The 20,040-nt window shown below is 44.3% G+C and overlaps 1 protein-coding gene across 2 annotated transcripts in view; it reads left to right on the top strand.

The window, feature by feature from the left end:
• The window catches only part of IPP (intracisternal A particle-promoted polypeptide), a 50,949-nt gene that overhangs the window by 18,302 nt on the left and 12,607 nt on the right, over positions 1-20,040 (top strand). Inside the window, exons 4-7 of one of the 2 annotated variants that reach the window (XM_049774766.1) lie at positions 2,627-2,782; positions 9,950-10,117; positions 14,747-14,884; positions 17,703-17,825. In XM_049774766.1, the coding sequence (XP_049630723.1) occupies positions 2,627-2,782; positions 9,950-10,117; positions 14,747-14,884; positions 17,703-17,825 (585 nt within the window). The remainder of the gene's footprint in view (positions 1-2,626; positions 2,783-9,949; positions 10,118-14,746; positions 14,885-17,702; positions 17,826-20,040) is intronic. The other variant, XM_049774767.1, reaches the window with a different exon arrangement.

The raw sequence follows: 20,040 nt of genomic DNA on the forward strand, positions 1-20,040 counted from the left end.
TATATTCAGTATGACAAGAGAGCATGTCCAGGTTCAACTGTCTACAGTGAGGGTATCCAAGGGGCGTGTCCAAGTCTAACTGCCATTACATCAACACCCCTGAGCATTGCCAAATGTGGCCAATACCCTTACTGCCAAAAAAAAGACATGTTTCTTTGTTAGCAAACGTTGTACCTTAGCACAAATTATAACATACTTTGTTTGGACTGTGAATATATTTAGCAGTGGAATATTGGATTGCATATTTGAGGCATTTGGTTCAATTCCAGATTTCACTGTCTTCCTCCAAAAATCCTTTCCATTAGGTCCTTATCTTAAAGTTTGCCAATTGTACACACGTTGACTTATATCTCCAGTTTACCTTCTCAGGTGATAACCCTTTTTCTTTTTCTTTTTCAATTTTTATTTTATTGACACCATTGTGATCTACAAAGTCCTTCATAGTTTCAAATCTACAGTGAATCAGGGCCATTCCCTCCACCAGTAGTGACATACCTCACCAAAGATCCCAAAGTGCATCCTATACCACTACTCTGCCCCCTGGCCTGCCAGTATGCAGGGCCATTTAAGTTTTTGGTTTTTTTTATCCCCGTTTTTATCCCCACCAGTTCACCAGAGACCACTTGGCCCCTGACTCATCTTTTCTTCTTTCTTCTTACTTTTATAGAAAAATGCAGAAATATGAGGTAAAACAAAGTAATACGTGTCCCAAAGTTCTATGAAAAAGGCAGGACCCCTATTTAAAAGATAAAAAAGAAAAAAAAATAGAAAAGAAGAAGAAAAAAAAAAAAACGGAGGGCAGCTTTTTTTGCATAGGTGCAGCAAAAATTGGGGAAAATAGAAAGGGAAAACCTTTGGCCTAAAAACAGGGAGACCTTATCCATGGAACATCCTGGCATAAACCAGCTACAGACTTTGGACATATTAAGTTGTCTAACCCCAAAGTCTTTCTTCATGGTCTCAGTAAAAGTTCTCAATCAGAGAACCCTTTTTTCAAGGATATTCTACTTTCTATTAACCATGCTCAAAGTCTTTTTAGGTGATGGGCTTCATATAGTGAGATATTTTGTCTCTTTAACTTTTTTTTTTTGGTTTTGAGGCCACACCTGGTATTACTCAGGGTTTACTCCTGGCTCTGTGCTCAGAAATCACTCCTGAGGGCCCGAGCAGTGGTGCAAGTGGTAGGTCATTTGCTTTGCACACACTAACCTAGGACAGACCACGGTTCGATTCCCTAGCATCCCATATGGTCACTCAAGCCAGGAGCGATTTCTGAGTGCATAGCCAGGAGTAACCCCTGAGCGTCAAACGGGTGTGGCCCAAAAGAAAAAAAAAAAAAAAAGAAAAGAAATTGTTCCTAGCAGGCTCGGGACCATATGAGAATGCCAGGGATTCAAACCTGGGTTCATCCTGGGTTTGGCCACCTGCAAGGCAAACGCCCTACTGCTGTGCTATCTTTCTGGTCCCTGCTTTAACTACTTTTTTGTTTTGTTTTGTTTTTGGGTCACACCCAGCATTGCTCAGGGGTTACTCCTGGCTTTACACTCAGAAATCGCCCCTGGCAGGCACAGGGGACCATATGTGGGATTTGAACCAACCACCTTAGGTCCTGGATCTGCTGCTCGCAAGGCAAATGCTGCTGTGCTATCTCTCCAGTCCGAATAAATACTTTTTTTAAATAAATTTTTAAAAATTCATTAGAAAAGGGGCCAGAGAGATAGCATGGTGGTAAGGCGTAGAAAAAAAATTCATTAGATAATTGTGATCCTGTTTCACTTTGCCATTTTTATTTAGAAATCCTCAGACATATGGTTTTAAATAGGCTGTCATGAAGCATATTTTGGGGGTTGTTAGTAGTCAGTGTCAGGCCTTGTACATGTAAAGCATGTGCTCCTATAAAGCATTATTTTGCTTGTTTGTCTGGGGATTTATTTTTTGCTATATCTGGTGTTGCTCAGAAGTCACTTATAGCTCTGCGCTCAGGAATCACTCCAGAGGGTGCTCAAGAGACTATAAGGGGTGCAAGGGATCAAACCCAGGTCATCTAAGTGCAAGGCAAGTTCTCTATCATGGTACTTTCTCTCTGGCCCCCTGCAAGGCATCATCTAAAAATATTTAAGGAAATATATACTCTTGGGGCCGGGCGATGGCGCTAGAGGTAAGGTGCCTGCCTTGCCTGCGCTAGCCTTGGATGGACCGCGGTTCGATCCCCCGGCATCCCATATGGTCCCCCAAGCCAGGAGCAACTTCTGAGCATTACCGGGTGTGGCCCAAAAACAAACAAACAAAAAAGGAAATATACTCTTTAGAAGCATTGATTAAATAATATAGGAAATAGGGCCAGAAGATGGCATGGAGGTAGGGTGTTTGTCTTGCATGCTGAAGGATGATGGTTTGAATCCTGGCATCCTATATGATCCTCCAAGTATGCCAGGAGTGATTTCTGAGTGTAGAGCCAGGAGTAACCCGTGAGCGCTGCTGGGTGTGACCCAAATACCAAAAAAAATTATAGGAAATAAATATCATTGATGAATCATGTTGTTTTAATTAATTGTATCATTATGGAAAGATATTACTTCAATATTTAAATTTTGTTTTAATATTATCTGTTTAAATATTGTTTTAGGCATATCTGACTTTAATCTTCGTGTTGCATTGCAAACACTTTTGAAAGAATACTGTGAGTTATGCAAATCTTCCAAAGAGAACAAGTTTTGTAGTTTTCTGCAGACATCTAAGGTTCGACCACGCAAAAAAGCAAGAAAATACCTGTATGCAGTAGGTAAGAAAAGTAATGGGAAATATATATATATATTTGTTGTTGTTGGTTTTTGGGTTTTTTGGGGGAGGGTCACACCTGGCAGCGCTCAGGGGTTACTCCTGGCTCTACGCTCAGAAATTGCTCCTGGCAGGCACAGGGAACCATATGGGATACCTGGATATGATCCACCGTCCTTCTGAATGCAAGGCAAACACCTTACGTCCATGCTATCTCTCTGGCACTGGGAATTTTTTTTTTTTTTTGGCTACACCCAGCGGTGCTCAGGGGTTACTCCTGGCTGTGCTCAGAAATAGCTCCTGGCAGGCACGGGGGACCATATGGGACACCAGGATTTGAACCAACCACCTTTGGTCCTGGATCGGCTGCTTGCAAGGCAAACGCCGCTGTGCTATCTCTCCGGGCCCGGGAAATATATTTTTTAGGTTGAGCCTAAAGACTATATTATTGTAGTATTTTGTTTATTTTGGTTTTGGGGCCACACCTGGCAGTGCTCAGGGGTTACTCCTGGCTCTGCACTCAGAAATTGTTCCTGGCAGGCTCGGAGGACCATATATCGGGATGCTGGGGATCTAACCGGGTCTGTCTTGGGTCAGCCACATGCAAGGCAACAAACCCTGCCCTGCCACTGTACTATCATTCTGGCTCTGTATTGTTGTATATTAATATTTTATTTTTATTTGTATATACTAGAATATGCAGTCGTGTCGAATATACATGTTCAATTTTACTTTTTTTTTTTTTTTTTTTTTTGTGGTTTTTGGGCCACACCCAGCGGTGCTCAGGGGTTACTCCTGGCTGTCTGCTCAGAAATAGCTCCTGGCAGGCACGGGAGACCATATGGGACACCAGGATTCGAACCAACCACCTTTGGTCCTGGATAAGCTGCTTGCAAGGCAAACACCACTGTGCTATCTCTCCGGGCCCATGTTCAATTTTACATATAGAATATGTATTTCAGGAGGCCAGAGAGATAGCATGGAGGTAAGGTGTTTACCTTGCATGCAGAAGGACGGTGGTTCTAATCCTGGCATCCCATATGGTCCCCGAGCCTGCCAGGAGCGATTTCTGAGTGTAGAGTACAGAGTAACCCTTGAGCGCTGCCGGGTGTGACCCAAAAACCAAAAGAAAAAAGAAAAGAAAAGAATATGTATTTTAAATTGTGTTTATAGGGGCCAGAGTGATAGTACAGCAGGTACGGTACTTTCTCTACATGAAGCTGACTTGGATTCATTTTCCAGCGCCATATATGGTCCCACTGAGCACTACTAGGAGGAATTCTTTTTTTTTTTTTTTTTTTTTTTTTTGGTTTTTGGGTCACACCCAGCAGTGCTCAGGGGTTATTCCTGGCTCCAGGCTCAGAAATTGCTCCTGGCAGGCACAGGGGACCATATGGGGCACCGGGATTTGAACCGATGACCTCCTGCATGAAAGGCAAACACTTTACCTCCATGCTATCTCTCCGGCCCCCTGGAGGAGGAATTTTTAACCACAGAGCAAGAATGATCCCAGAGCACCACAGGGTATTCCTCCACAACAACAAATTAAAAATAAACAAATTGTGTTTACAAATACAGTATATAGGGGCCGGGAAGGTGGCGCTAGAGATAAGGTGTCTGCCTTGTAAGCGCTAGCCAAGGAACGGACCGCGGTTCGATCCCCCGGCGTCCCATATGGTCCCCCCAAGCCAAGGGCAATTTCTGAGCACTTAGCCAGGAGTAACCCCTGAGCGTCAAACGGGTGTGGCCCAAAAACCAAAAAAAAACAAAAACAAAAACAAATACAGTATATATACCTAAGATTAACAATTTTTCTTTTGGGGCCGGGAAGGTGGCGCTAGAGGTAAGGTGTCTGCCTTGCAAGCGCTAGCGTAGGACGGACCGCGGTTCGATCCCCGGTGTCCCATATGGTCCCCCAAGCCAGGGGCGATTTCTGAGTGCATAGCCAGGAGTAACCCCTGAGCGTCAAATGAGTGTGGCCCAAAAACCAAAAAAAAAACAAAAAAAACAATTTTTCTTTTTTGTAGTATCCAAGATCAAAAGTAGGTGTCATTGCCATGCAAAAGCTTTGCCAGTGAGCTTTATCCTCTGCCCCCAAAGCTACCTATGTGACATGTTATTCTTTTATTTAAACTATTAGGTTTCAGAGGCCGGAGAAATAGCACGGCGGTAGGGCATTTGCCTTGCATGCAGCTGACCCAGGACAGATGGTGGTTCAAATCCCGGCATTCCATGTTTCCCCAGAGCCACCAGAAGCGATTTCTTTTTTTTTTTTTTTTTTTTTTTTAATGTTTTTTTTTTTTTTTTGGGTTTGGGGCCACACCCGTTTGACGCTCAGGGGATACTCCTGGCTAAGCGCTCAGAAATTGCCCCTGGCTTGGGGGAACCATATGGGACGCCGGGGGATTGAACCGCGGTCCGTTCCTTGGCTAGCGCTTACAAGGCAGACACCTTATCTCTAGCGCCACCTTCCCGGCCCCCAGAAGCGATTTCTAAGCGCAGAGCCAGGAGTAACCCCTGAGTGCCACCAGGTGTTACTAAAAAACCAAAAATAAATAAATAAATATATAAAAATTATTAGGTTTCATAGGTTACCTAGTTACCATCAAATAGTTGTCTCAATAAATGCTATTTGGGGCCTGGAATTTTAGATAGTATAGTGTGTAAGGCACTGACTTGTATGTGGTAGACTTGGGTTCAATCCCCAGCATCCCATATGGTCCTGTGAGCACTGCCAGGAGTGATTTTGAGTGCAGAGCCAGAAGTAAGCCTGGAGGTCACTGGGTGTCAGCCAAAAAACAAAAATATATATTATAGTAAACTTAATAATATAATTTGAATATGTAAATATTTATATAACTTATATAAGCTGTAGCACAAATATATAATTTTTGTCATGCTAAATCTTTTTTTGTTTGTTTGTTTTTTTGGTTTTTGGGCCACACCCGGTGGTGCTCAGGGGTTACTCCTGGCTATCTGCTCAGAAATAGCTCCTGGCAGGCACGGGGGACCATATGGGACGCCGGGATTTGAACCAACCACCTTAGGTTTTGAGTTGGCTGCTTGCAAGGCAAAAGCCGCTGTGCTATCTCTCTGGCCCCAATCTTTTTTATTTTTTATTATTTTTAAAAAACTTTATTTAGGGCCCAGAGAGATAGCACAGTGGCGTTTGCCTTTCAAGCAGCCTATCCAGGACCAAAGGTGGTTGGTTTGAATCCCGGTATCCCATATGGTCCCCGTGCCTGCCAGGAGCTATTTCTGAGCAGACAACCAGGAGTAACCCCTGAGCATCGCCAGGTGTGACCCAAAAACCAAAAAAAAAAAAAAAAAAAAAAAAAAAAAAGAGGGGCCGGGCGGTGGCGCTGGGGGTAAGGTGCCTGCCTTGCCTGCGCTAACCTAGGACGGACCGCTGTTCGATCCCCCGGCGTCCCATATGGTCCCCCAAGCCAGGAGCGACTTCTGAGCGCATAGCCAGGAGTAACCCCTGAGCGTCACCGGGTGTGGCCCAAAAACCAAAAAAAAAAAAAAAAGAAATTTTATTTATAAAAAAAACTTCATTTATTTATTACTTGATTAGTTTTTGGGCCACACCCAGCAGTGCTCAGGGGTTACTCCTGGCTCTGCACTCAGAAATCTCCCTGGCAGTCTGGGGAACTATATGAGATTCTGGGAATCGAATTGGGTCCCTCTGGGGTCTGCTGCATGCGAGGCATACACCCTACCGCTGTGCTATCTCTCTAGCCCCCACTAAATCTTTTTTAAATGATGGGTTGTACAGAGAAATTAAGTTCACTTTTTTTTTTTTTTTTTTTTTTGGTATTTGGGCCACACCCGGCAGTGCTCAGGGGTTACTCCTGGCTGTCTGCTCAGAAATAGCTCCTGGCAGGCACAAGGTACCATATGGGACACCAGGATTCGAACCAATCACCTTTTGGTCCTGGATCGGCTGCTTGCAAGGCAAACACAGCTGTGCTATCTCTCCGGGTCTGTTCACTTTTTTTTTTTTTTTTAGTTCACTGTTTTGTTTGTTTGTTTAGGGGTTACACCTTGCTGTGTCCTGACTTGGTGCTCAGGAGCCCATATGCAATGCTGAGGATTAAATTTGCATGCTAGGCAAGGTGCCCAACCTTCTGTACTATCTCTTTAACCCCATACTGACACCCCTATATTTTTAGTTTTTCATTCACACCCAGCAATGCTCAGCAGTTACTCTTGGCTCTGCACTCAGGAATTGTTCCTGGAGGTGCTCAGGAAACCATATGGGGTGCCAAGGATTGAATTAGGATAGGCTGCATGCAAGTCTAGCACCCTTCCTTGCTCCAGCCCCATAATAATGAAACATAACTAGACAGATAAGCAACTTCTAACATTACAATTTCTCTAATAATTCTGCTTTAACTAGAACCAGATTATAGGATGCAGGTTAACTTTGTTTCACACTAGTAATAATCTTTAAAGAAATGACAGATTTTTTTTGGGGGGGGGCCACACCCAGTGATGCTCAGGGGTTACTCCTGGCTCTCTGCTCAGAAATCACTCCTGGCAGGCACAGGGGACCATATGGGATGCCGGGATTCGAACCACCATTGATCCTGGGTCCTGGGTTGGCTGCTTGTAAGGCAAATGCCCTACCTTTGTGCTATCTCTTTGGCCCCAAGAAATGTCAGATTTAAGAATTAGGGGATTGATTGGGGCCGGGCGGTGGCGCTGGAGGTAAGGTGCCTGCCTTGCCTGCGCTAGCCTAGGACGGACTGCGGTTCGATCCCCCGGCGTCCCATATGGTCCCCCAAGAAGCCAGGAGCAACTTCTGAGCGCATAGCCAGGAGTAACCCCTGAGCGTCACAGGGTGTGGCCCAAAAACCAAAAAAAAAAAAAAAAAAAAGAATTAGGGGATTGGGGCCGGAGCGTTGGCACAAACGTTAAGGTATTTGCCTTGCCCACATTAACGTAGGATTAACCACAGTTGGATCCCTCAGTGTCCCATATGGTCCCCTAAGCCAGGAGAAATTTCTAAGCGCAGAGCCAGGAGAGGAGTAACCCCTGAGCATCAGCGGGTGTGCCCCCCCCCCCAAAAAAAAAGATTATGGGGGCCAGAGCTATTGTATAGTGGGTAGGGAAATTGCTTGCATGCAGCCAACTAGAGCTCAATCCCCAGCATTCTATATATGGTCCCCGGGCCCACCAAGAGTGATTTCTAAGACAAGAGCACCACCAGGTGTAGCCCAACATCCCCACCACCTTCCGCAAATTAAAAGAAAAAAAAAAAAGAAAAATTATGTATGTGACACCAAAGAGATAACTCAGTGGACTGGAACACATGGTTTGATTCATGCAGAGGCCAAAACACATGATCCACTGAGAACCACTGGGAGAAATCACCAAGCACAGAACTGGGAGTAGCTCCTGAGCACCACTGGATATTGCCCCCAAACAAACAAAAAAGAAGAATGGAGGCCCGGAGAGATAGCACAGCGGCATTTGCCTTGCAAGCAGCCGATCCAGGACCAAACGTGGTTGGTTCGAATCCCGGTGTCCCATGTGGTCCCCCGTGCCTGCCAGGAGCTATTTCTGAGCAGACAGCCAGGAGTAACCTCTGAGCAACGACGGGTGTGGCCTAAAAACAAAACAAAACAAAAAAAAAAAAAAAAGAAGAAGAATGGATGTATAAGGGCTGGAGGGTAACTCAGTGTAACTCAGTGGTAAAGCTTATATCTTAAATGTGTGATCCTTAAGGGACTTATTAAAGGAATATGTAGAGCAGGCTTGCAAACACTTACTCTTTCAGTAAAATAGTTATAATGAATAAATAAAATTGCTTCATTATTACCAATTCTGTGTTTAAAAGTAAAGGTTTTTGGGTCAGAGAGATAGCACAGTGGTAGGGCATTTGCCTTGCAAGCAGCCAACCCAGGACCAAAGGTGTTTTGAATCCGTGCATCCCATATAGTCCTCTTGCTACCAGGAGCGATTTCTTTTCTTTTTTGGTTTTTGGGCTACACCCGGTGGTGCTCAGGGGTTACTCCTGCTTGCAAGGCAAACACCGCTGCTGTGCTATCTCTCCGGGCCCGTATCTTTTTTTTTTTTTTTTTGGTTTTTGGGTCACACCCGGCGGTGCTCAGGGGTTACTCCTGGTTGTCTGCTCAGAAATAGCTCCTGGCAGGCACAGGGGACCATGTGGGACACCGGGATTCGAACCAACCACCTTTGGTCCTGGATCAGCTGCTTGCAAGGCAAACGCCGCTGTGCTATCTCTCCGGGCCCCTTTTATTTCTTATATCACATCTGGCAGTGCTCAGTGGTTGCTCCTGACTTTGCATTCAGAAATTACTCATGGCAGGCTTGAGATCATATGGGATGCCAGGGTATTGAACTTGGATCTGCCTTGTGCAAGGCAATGGCTTCTAATGGTGTCTCTTGTTATAATGAAAGTATCTTGGAAAATATTTAATGGGATTGTGCTATCTCTCTGGGCCTGAGATTTCTTTTTTGTTTGTTTGTTTTTTGGGCCACACCCAGTGATGCTCAGGGGTTACTTTTGGCTATGCTTAGAAATTGCTCCTGGCTTGGCGGTCATATGGAACACCGGTGGATCGAACCACATTCCGTCCTAGGCTATCATGGGCAAGGCAAATGCCTTATCGCTCTGTGCCACCACTCAGGCCCCACCAGGAGCGATTTCTGAGCAGATAGGCAGGAATAACCCCTGAGCGTTGTGGCCCAAAAAACAAAACAAAACAAAAGTAACGGTTTTCAGGGCCGAAGTGATAGCACAGCTATAGGGCATTTGCTTTGCAAGCAAACAATTCGGGGTGAACCTGAGTTCCCATATGGTCCCTGAGCCTGTCAGGAGCAATTTCTGTGCACAGAGCCAGGAGTGACCCCTGAGTGCCGCTGGCTGTGCCCTCTCTCCCCTTCCCCCTCAAATAAAGTAAGGGATTTGGGCCTTTGGGCCGGAGTGATAGTACAATCGTAGGTCGTTTGCCCTCTTGCACACAGCTGACCTGGGACCTACCGGGTTTGATCCCTGGTATTTCATATGGTCTCCTGAGCCTGCCAGGAGTGATTTCTGAGCACAGAGCCTAGATTAACTCCTGAGCACTTCTGGGCGTGGCCCAAAACCAACAAAAAAGTAAGAGATTTGCTTTATGCCTCTTTTTCTTCCTTTGGTCAGGTGGATATACTCGATTGCAGGGAGGACGTTGGAGTGATAACAGAGCCCTCAGCTGTGTAGAACGTTTTGACACCTTTAGCCAATACTGGACTACTGTGTCTTCACTTCATCAGGCTCGATGTGGACTGGGAGTAGCAGTTCTGGGAGGGATGGTCTATGCTATTGGAGGTAATAATGAAAATATTTTGTTTCCCTCATTAGTTTATAGCTATAAAAAAGCTTTATTCTTCCTTAGCTTTTTGTGTGGCTGTGTTGTTATTGTTACTGTTGTTGTTGCCTGGGATTAAAACTCAGAACCTCACACATGCAAGGCAAGTGTTCTATTGCTGAACTATATCACTGGCCCTAAATTGATTGCTTTCTTACATGCCACACATTTATATATTTATTTATATATACATATATAGCAACATATATGTGTTGCTAGGTATTATGGAATATATATTGATATAAATTAACTTAATAAATATTTATTAAATAAATGAAAGACAGAAAATATCAGATATTAAATATTTTAGACCATAGAGATATTGTATCAAGACAGATCCCTCATATTTTATTTTATTGAAAAGTTTTCTATAAAATATGGCACCAAAATTTTTGCTGGCATTTATTAATTTATTTTGTTTATCTGGGCCACATTAGGCTGTGTTCAGGGCTTACTCCTGGCTCTGTGCTTAGGGATCATTCCTGGTAGGCTCAGGGAACTATATGAAGCGCCAGGGATTGAACCGGATTAGCTACGTGCAAGGCAAGCACTTTATCTGCTGTACTACTTTTCCAACCTCAATCTTCCTTTATTTATTTTTGTTTGTTTTGTTTTGTTTTTGGGAAACACCTGCTTGCATTTAGGAATTAATTCTGATGGTTACCAGAGACCTAATGGGATTTGGGGACCAAACAGTTATGTGTAAGACAAGTGCCCTACCTGCTGTATTATCACTTCAATGTCTTTATTTGTGTGGAGTTTTTTGTTTTGTTTTTGCTTTACTGGGCCACACCTAGAGGCATTCAGAGTTTACTCCTGGCTCTGCACTTGGAAATCACTCGTGGCAGGCTTGGGAGACTATCTGGGATTTCGGGGATCAAACCCCAATTGGCTGCATGCAAGGCAATCACTTTGGCCCCTTGGTTTCTTTTCTGTTGTTGATAAATCCTGATTCAATTCTGGTTTTACTCATTATTTAGGGGTTCATATGATGCCAGGGAATAAAACTGAGACTCCTGCATGCAAACTATGTACTCCAGATCTTTGAGCTATCTCCTAGGCCCCTTTTTATATCTTTATAAAGAAATTCTTTCCAAAAAAAAAAAAAAAATTTTTTCCTACTTCAAAGTCATGATGATCTATACCTTTTTTGTTTTATAGATTTTCCATTTACATTTATATTTGTAATCCACCTGGAATTGAGTTTATGGATAGTCTGTCATTGTTAGTTATTCCAATGTAAGACTGTTGTGTTCTGATTGCTCTGCTTGTTAGTCTTTTTGTTTTGTTTTGTTTTGTTTTTGGGTCACACCCGGCAGCACTCAGGGGTTACTCCTGGCTCCATGCTCAGAAGTCGCTCCTGGCAGGCTCAGGGGACCATATAGGATGCTGGGATTCAAACCAATGACCTTCTGCATGAAGGGCAAACGCCTTCCCTCCTGCCATCTCTCCGGCCCTGCTTGTCAGTCTTTTTAAACCATTATTTTTATTTTATTTTATTTTATTTTAGGTTTTGGTTTTTGAGTCACATCTGGTGGCACTCAGGGGTTATTCAGGCTCTGTGCTTAGAAATCACCCCTGGCAGGCTCAGGGAACCCTATGGGATGCCAGGATTTGAACCACCATCCATCCTGGGTTAGCCGCATGCCAGGCAAACATACTACTGCTGTGCTATCTCTCCGGCCCCTAAACCATTCTTATTATTCATAATAATACTCTATAAGGGCCAGAGTGATAGTACAGGGGTTGATAGTACATGAGTACATGATAGTACAGAGTGATAGTACATGCCTTGCATGTGGGCAACCCTAGTTTTGATGTCTGCCGCCTTAACATTGCAGAGGCAGCCCTGGACGTCCTTGAGCATTGCTGGCTCTGGAGATCTGCAAGCACCAGATATCTCCTGATACTGCAGGGCCCAAGCAGCACTGTATCCTCAGGCCCTTACATTTAATCTCTGGCCCAGGTGGGCAAGAATAACTATGAATGTCCATCTAATTACTGCTTGGGAAACCCCTCCCCCAATACTATATGATTCTAATTATAAGGTATTTATAGTAGTTAAAAATCATAAAAGCAGGGGCCGGGCGGTGGCGCTAGAGGTAAGGTGCCTGCCTTGCCCGCGCTTGCCTTGGACGGACCGCGGTTCGATCCCCCGGCGCTCCATATGGTCCCCCAAGCCAGGAGCAACTTCTGAGCGCATAGCCAGGAGTAACCCCTGAGCATCACCGGGTGTGGCCCAAAAAGCAAAAAAAAAAAAAAAAAAAAAATCATAAAAGCAGGGGCTGGAGAGATAGCATGGAGGTAAGGCGTTTGCCTTTCATGCAGGAGGTCATCGGTTCAAATCCCGGCGCCCCATATGGTCCCCCGTGCCTGCCAGGAGCAATTTCTGAGCCTGGTGCCAGGAATAACCCCTGAGCACTGCCGGGTGTGACCCAAAAACCACACACACAAAAAAAAAAAAAATCATAAAAGCAGGAAACATTGGCAAAGGTTGAGCAGAAGAGAGATTTGGGAAATTACTTTTAATATGTATGTTGTTTCAGTTTTTCTTTTTTTTTTTGTTTGTTGTTTTTTTTGGGGGGGTGTGGTCACACCCTGCAGCGCTCAGGGGTTAATCCTGGCTCTGTGCTCAGAAATTGATCCTGGCAGGCACAGGGGTCCATATGGGATGCCAGGATTTGAACCACCGTCCTTCTGCATGAAAGGCAAACACCTTACCTCCATGCCATCTCTCTGGCCCCAGTGTTTCAGTTTTTCAAGATGAAGAGAATTTTAGGAATGAATGACTGTGGTGAGTGAAAAATATGTGAATGTGTTTAATGTTACAGAATTGATCACTTGGAAATAATTGAGATAGTCGGCTAGAGAGCTAGTATAGGGGTTGAGGTTTTGCATGCAGTCAACTCCAAGTTCAGTACCTGGCATTGCTTAGTGACCAGAGCACATGAGATCTGGAAGTAGCTCCTTAGTACCACTGCATATGGCCTAAAATGTCCCCCCAAATATTTAGAGAGCTAGAATAGTACAAGGGTTAAGGTATTTGCCTAGGGGCTGGAGAGATAGCATAGAGATAAGGTGTTTGCCTTGCATGGAGAAGGTCAATGGTCCAATCCCGGCATCCCATATGGTCCCTGGAGCCTGCCAGGAGCAATTTCTGAACATAGAGCGAGGAGGAACCCCTGAGCTCTGCTGGGTGTGACACAAAAACCAAAAAAATAAAATATGAGGGAAAATATAAATTTTATAATGAAAATGACATAAATTGCTTAGGTGATAGAATTATAAAAGAATAATAGGAAAATTGTGTCTGCTTCATCAGTGCTCTTTAATAAATTCAATGCTCTTGAGCCACGGTACTTTTATGGCATATGCATTACATGGCCCAATCTGGTTTGATCTAGAACCCCATGACCTTTGAACATCACTAGATATAATTCTAGAGGCCCCATATGACCCTGAGCACCACTTGGGAGCCTTCACCCCAAAAGAAGAAAGATGATATTATTTTTGTTTGTTTGTTTGTTTTTTGGTTTTTGGGCCACACCCGGTGACGCTCAGGGGTTACTCCTGGCTATGCGCTCAGAAGTCGCTCCTGGCTTGGGGGACCATATGGGACACCGAGGGGATCAAACCGCGATCCGTCCTAGGCTAGCGCTGGCAAGGCAGACACCTTACCTCTAGCACCACCGCCCGGCCCTGAAAGATGATATTATTAAAAATAGTGATGGAGGGGCTGGAGAGTTAGGATGGAGGTAGGGTGTTTGCCTTTCTTTTTTTTTTTTTTTTGGTTTTTGGGCCACACCCGGTAACGCTCAGGGGTTACTCCTGGCTATGTGCTCAGAAGTTGCTCCTGGCTTGGGGGACCATATGGGACACCGGGGGATCGAACCGCGGTCCGTCCAAGGCTAGCGCAGGCAAGGCAGGCACCTTACCTTTAGCGCCACCGCCCGGCCCCGGGTGTTTGCCTTTCATACAGAAGGTCGGTGGTTCGAATCCTGGCATCCCATATGATTCCCCGAGCCTGCCAGGAGCGATTTTTGAGCATAGAGCTAGGAGTAACCCCTGAGTGCTTCAAGGTGTGACCCAAATTCCCCCCCCCCCCAAATAGTGATGGAAGGCCACAGAGATAGCATGGAGGTAGGGCATTTGCCTTGCATGCAGAAGGATGGTGGTTCAAATCCCGGCATCCCATATGATTCCCCGAGCCTGCCAGGAGCGATTTCTGAGCGTAAAGCTAGGAGTAACCCCTGAGTGCTGCTGAGTGTGACCAAAAAAAAAAAATTAAGTGATGGCAGAGCTAGAGCATAGTGGGTAGGGCATTTGCCTTGCATACAGTTGACTCAGGTTCAACTCCAAGCATCCTATATGGTTTTCCCTGAACACTATCAAGAATAATTCCTGAGTGCAGAGCCAGGAATAACCCCTAAACATTGCTAGATGTGGCCTATAAACAAAACAAAACAAAAAATAAAGTTATGATAGGATTTTTGAATTTTTGATAATATAGAGTGCTTCCAATTATTATATTGTGGTTCGATTTTTATCATAACTAAACCTTCTCCTTTGTTTTTCCTTTATTAATGCAGGTGAAAAGGATTCAATGATATTTGACTGTACTGAATGCTATGACCCAGTAACTAAACAGTGGACAACTGTAGCTTCAATGAATCACCCCCGTTGTGGCTTAGGAGTTTGTGTGTGTTATGGGGCTATTTATGCTTTGGGTAATTATGCAGTTTAATTTAATTATATATCTAATATTACTTAAATCTTTAGATTCTGATTATATCAGAAATGGGTCTTCCCTCCCACGAGGTACTTATCTTTTTTCAACTTTATAAATGCTTACTCTATTTTTCTGTTTTGGTTCCAGATATCAAAGCCAAGGCTTCATATAAGGGAAGCATCTGTTCTGCTCCTGGGCTGCATGCATGGCCCAAAATCTTTTTTTTTTTTTTTTTTTTTTTTGGGTCACACCTGCCAGTGCTCAGGGGTTACTCCTGGCTCTATGCTCAGAAATAGCCCCTGGCAGGCACAGGGGACCATATGGGATGCCGGGATTTGAACCACCATCCTTCTGCATGAAAGGCAAACACCTTACCTTCATGCTATCTCTCAGGCCCCCCAAAATCTTATTCTTTATTTCTTTATTTTTTGGTGTAACACCTGGTGGTGCTCAAGGGTTACTAGCGGCTCTCCTCTCAGAAATCGCCTCTGGCTCTGGGGACCATATGGGAAGCCGGAGATCAAACCCATGTCTGTCCTGGGTCATCCACATGTAAGGCAAATGCCTTACCACTGAACTACCGCTCCAGCACCCAAAATCTTATTCTTAAAATTGTATTACTTGGGAATATTTTCAAGAATGGATTTTCTGGGGCCAGAGAGGTGGCATGGAGGTAGAGTGTTTGCCTTGCATGCAGAAGGATAGAGGTTCGAATCCCACATCCCATACGATCCCCCGAGCCTGCCAGGACTCAGTTCTGGGCGCAGAGCCAGGAGTAACCCCTGAGCACTGCTGGGTGTGACCCTAATACCAAAAAAAAAAAAAGAAAAAAAAAGAATGAATTTTCTGTCAGCAACAGAGAATTGGGAAACACTTTATTTGCATATGTAAGACCTTTGGTTTGATTTCTCAGCACAATACACAACAATCTTATAAATCTATATTTAAATCTATCTTTCTATATACATATATACATGTCCTGAGATGTCTAATATAATAAACTGTTGGCTAGTTAAATTAAACTCATGATTAGGGGCCGGAGAGATATCATGGAGGTAAGGCATTTCTCTTGCATGCAGAAGGACGGTGGTTGGAATCCCAGCATTTCATATGGTCTCCCGAGTCTGCCAGGAACGATTTCTGAGCGTAGAGCCAGGAGTAACCCCTGAGTACTACCGGGTGTGACCCCAAAACCAAAAACGAAACAAATAAATTAAGATTAAACTCTGAAATATAGAATATGTTTTAAAGGGTAGTTTTTGCAACTTAGCACATTTATTTATTTATTTTTCTGGGCCACACCCGGTGATGCTCAGGGGTTACTCCTAGCTATACGCTCAGAAGTCGCTCTTGGCTTGGGGGACCATGTGGGAGGACGGGGGGATCGAATCGCGGTCCATCCAAGGCTAGCGCAGGCAAGGCAGGCACCTTACCTCTAGCGCCACCGCCCTCTAGCACATTTATTTTTATTTTTTATTTTTATTTTGGTTTTGGGTCAGACCTGGCTGCTCTCAGAAGTTACCACTTCTGGCTCTGCACTCAGAAGTCGCACCTGGCAGGCTCTGGGGACCATATGGGATGTTAGGGATTGAACCCAGGTCTGTCTTGGGTCAGCAGCCTGCAAGGCAAACACCCTACTACTGTGCTATCGCTCCAGCCCCAACTTAGCACATTTCTTATGCAAAATGATGGGTTTTGGAGATAAAAAAAATGATTTTTTGGTGTGTGTGTGGTTTTTGGGTCACACCGGCAGTGCTCAAGGGTTATTCCTGGCTCCAGGCTCAGAAATTGCTCCTGGCAGGCACAGGGGATCATATGGGACGCTGGGATTCGAACCGATGACCTTCTGCATGAAAGGCAAATGCCTTACCTCCATGCTATCTCTCAGGTCCCTTTTTTTTTTTTTTTTTTTTTACTTTTTTAAGGGGAGTCCTCTGCAGTACTCTTAACTCTGGAGTCAGGAATTACTCCTAGCAGTGCTAGGGAGATCATATGAGATGCTGGGGATCAAACCCAGGTTTACCACATGCAAGGCAAGTGCCCTATGTGCTGTATTCTTTCCCCAGACCCTTTATTTGCTTTATGTTATGTAGTGAAGACTAGACAGAGTTCTATTCACAATAAAGGACCTGAATTCTACTCACAGTCAAATTCTAATTTTGGGGAGCTAAAGAAATAATACAATTGTTAGGCATTTGCCTCACATGCAGCCACCCTAAGCAATGAGTGATCCCTGAATAGAGAGCAAAGTAAATCCTGCACACTGTCAGGTGTGGCCCAAAAACTAACAAAAAAATTCTGATTTTTTTTTTTTTTGTTTGTTTGTTTTTGGGTCACACCCGGCAGTGCTCAGGGGTTACTTCTGGCTCTATGCTCAGATGCCGGGATTTGAACCACTGTCCTTCTGCATGCAAGGCAAACACTTTACTTCCATGCTGTCTCTCAGGCCCCCCAATTTTTTTTCAGCCCCAAAATTCTGACTTTTTATATGGCTTAAGCACCTTTCTGATTTTTTTTTTTTTGGTTTTTGGGCCACACCCATTTGATGTTCAGGGGTTACTCCTGGCTATGCGCTCAGAAATTGCCCCTGGCTTGTGGGGGGACCATATGGGATGCCAGGGGATCGAACTGTCGTTCGTCCTACGCTAGCGCTTGCAAGGCAGACACCTTACCCTAGCGCCACCTTCCCGGCCCCCACCTTTCTGATTTACATTATAGTCATCCATAATGTGAAGTAAAAGATTAGATAATTTCTGCAGAATTTTCATAAATAAGCTTCCTTTATCCTGGAAATAATATTTTTGATTTGGTTACAGGTGGATGGGTTGGAGCTGAGATAGGAAGTACTATTGAACGATTTGATCCTGATGAAAATAAATGGGAAATTGTTGGCAACATGGCTGTGTCACGCTACTATTTTGGGTGCTGTGAAATGCAAGGTAATTGTTTTATAAAATGCTTTCCCCAAATTTTTTTCTGAAAATGTTTTTAATTTATTTTAATTAATTAGAGTAATTATTTTATTTATATCTCCTGAGTAGTGCTTAGGACTGGGGACCACAGTTCAGTTAGCTAGGATATACAATTCAGTGTTCTCACTTAGTGTTGCTGGGAGCCTCATAGGCTATACCTACTGGTGCTTGGAGGATCAAGCAGTGCTGGAAATGACCAGGTTCCTCTGGGAAGGCTTTTATCTCCTGACCACTGAACTATGCTCCACCCAAGCACACGCAAAAATGTCTTTTAAAAAACTTTTTGCTGGGGCTGGAGAGATAGCACAGCAGTGTTTGCCTTGCAAGCAGCCGACCCAGGACTTAAGGTGGTTGGTTCGAATCCCGGCATTCCATATGGACCCCCTTGCCTGCCAGGAGCTATTTCTGAGCAGATAGCCAGGAGTAACCCCTGAGCATCGCCAGGTGTGGCCCAAAAACCAAAAAATAAATAAATAAATAAATAAAAAAGATACATTTAGGGGCCAGTGAGGTGGCACTAGAGGTAAGGTGTCTGCCTTGTAAGTGCTATCCAAGGAAGGACCTTGGTTTGATCCCCTGGCGTCCCATATGGTCCCCCCAAGCCAGGGGCGATTTCTGAGTGCTTAGCCAGGAGTAACCCCTGAGCATCAAACGCGTGTGGCCCAAAAAAACCAAAAACAAACAAACAAAAAACTTTTTGCTTTTATTGTTGGTATTGCTGATTGAAATTGGTTATTATATATGCAGGGTTTACACTCTACCACTAACCTACATCCTCTGAATAAAGTATTTTAAAAAAAAATTGAGTTTGGGGGGGCCGGAGAGATAGCATGGAGGTAAGGCATTTGCCTTTCATGCAGGAGGTCATCAGTTCGAATCCCGGCGCCCCATATGGTCCCCCGTGCCTGCCAGGAGCAATTTCTGAGCCTGGAGCCAGGAATAACCCCTGAGCACTGCCGGGTGTGACTCAAAAACCACAAAAAAAAAAAAAAAATTGAGTTTGGGGCCAGAGAGATAGTACAGCAGTAGGGCATTTATTTGCCTTGCACACAGCCAATTCAGGACAGATGGTGGCTAGATTCCCGGCATCCCATATGGTCCCCTGAGCCTGCCAGAAGCGATTTCTGAGTGCAAAGCCAGAAATAACCCCTGAGACCACCAGATATGGCCCCCCCAAAAGTTTTTTGTCTACAAAATTGAACTTACATGGGGTGGGACTAGGAGGAGTACTTGGAACATTTGTGGAGGGAAGCTGGCTGTCTTGCAGTGTGAGAATGATATATCCATGAAACATATGGATAACAGTACTATGAACCACAGTATCTAAATAAAATGGTTTAAAAATAAAATAAAGGGGGCTGGAGAGATAGCATGGAGGTAAGGCATTTGCCTTGCATGCAGAAGGATGGTGGTTTGAATCCCGGCATCTCATATGGTCCTCCGAGCCTGCCAGGAGCAATTTCTGAGTGTAGAGCCCGGAGTAACTCCTGAGCCATGCCGGGTGTGACCCCAAAAAAAAATAATAAAATAAAGGGGCCAGAGAGATAGCATGGAGTAGGGCATTTGCCTTGCATGCAGAAGGATGGTGGTTTGAATCCCAGCATTTCTTATGGTCCCCCGAGCCTGCCCGGAGTGATTTCTGAGTGTAGAGCCAGGAGTCACTCCTGAGCGCTGCAGGTGTGACTCAAAAACCAAATAAAGTAAAATAAAAATAATAATGATAATAATGGGTAATAATTCAAATGTGCTTTTCCTTAGTGGGGTACTTTGTCTATCTGGATTTTTAATCCTAGTTATTTGTTTTGAAAAAATTATATTAAAAAAATTTTTTTTGTTGTTTGGGCCACACCAAGTGGCCACACCTGAGCATTGCCAGGTGTGACTCACAAACCACAACAACAAAAAGAAAATCTTTGTCTGACTGATTGTTTTATCATTATATTATTTGAAAATGGGCCCGGAGAGATAGCACAGCGGTGTTTGCCTTGCAAGCAGCCGATCCAGGACCTAAGGTGGTTGGTTCGAATCCTGGTGTCCCATATGGTCCCCCATGCCTGCCAGGAGCTATTTCTGAGCAAGCAGCCAGGAGTAACCCCTGAGCACCGCTGGGTGTGGCCCAAAAACAAAAAACAAAAACAAAAACAAAATTGAAAATAGAGACCAGAGAGATGGCATGGAGGTA

Source organism: Suncus etruscus, chromosome 6 (genome assembly GCF_024139225.1).
Source record: "Suncus etruscus isolate mSunEtr1 chromosome 6, mSunEtr1.pri.cur, whole genome shotgun sequence".
Classification (NCBI taxonomy): domain Eukaryota; kingdom Metazoa; phylum Chordata; class Mammalia; order Eulipotyphla; family Soricidae; genus Suncus; species Suncus etruscus.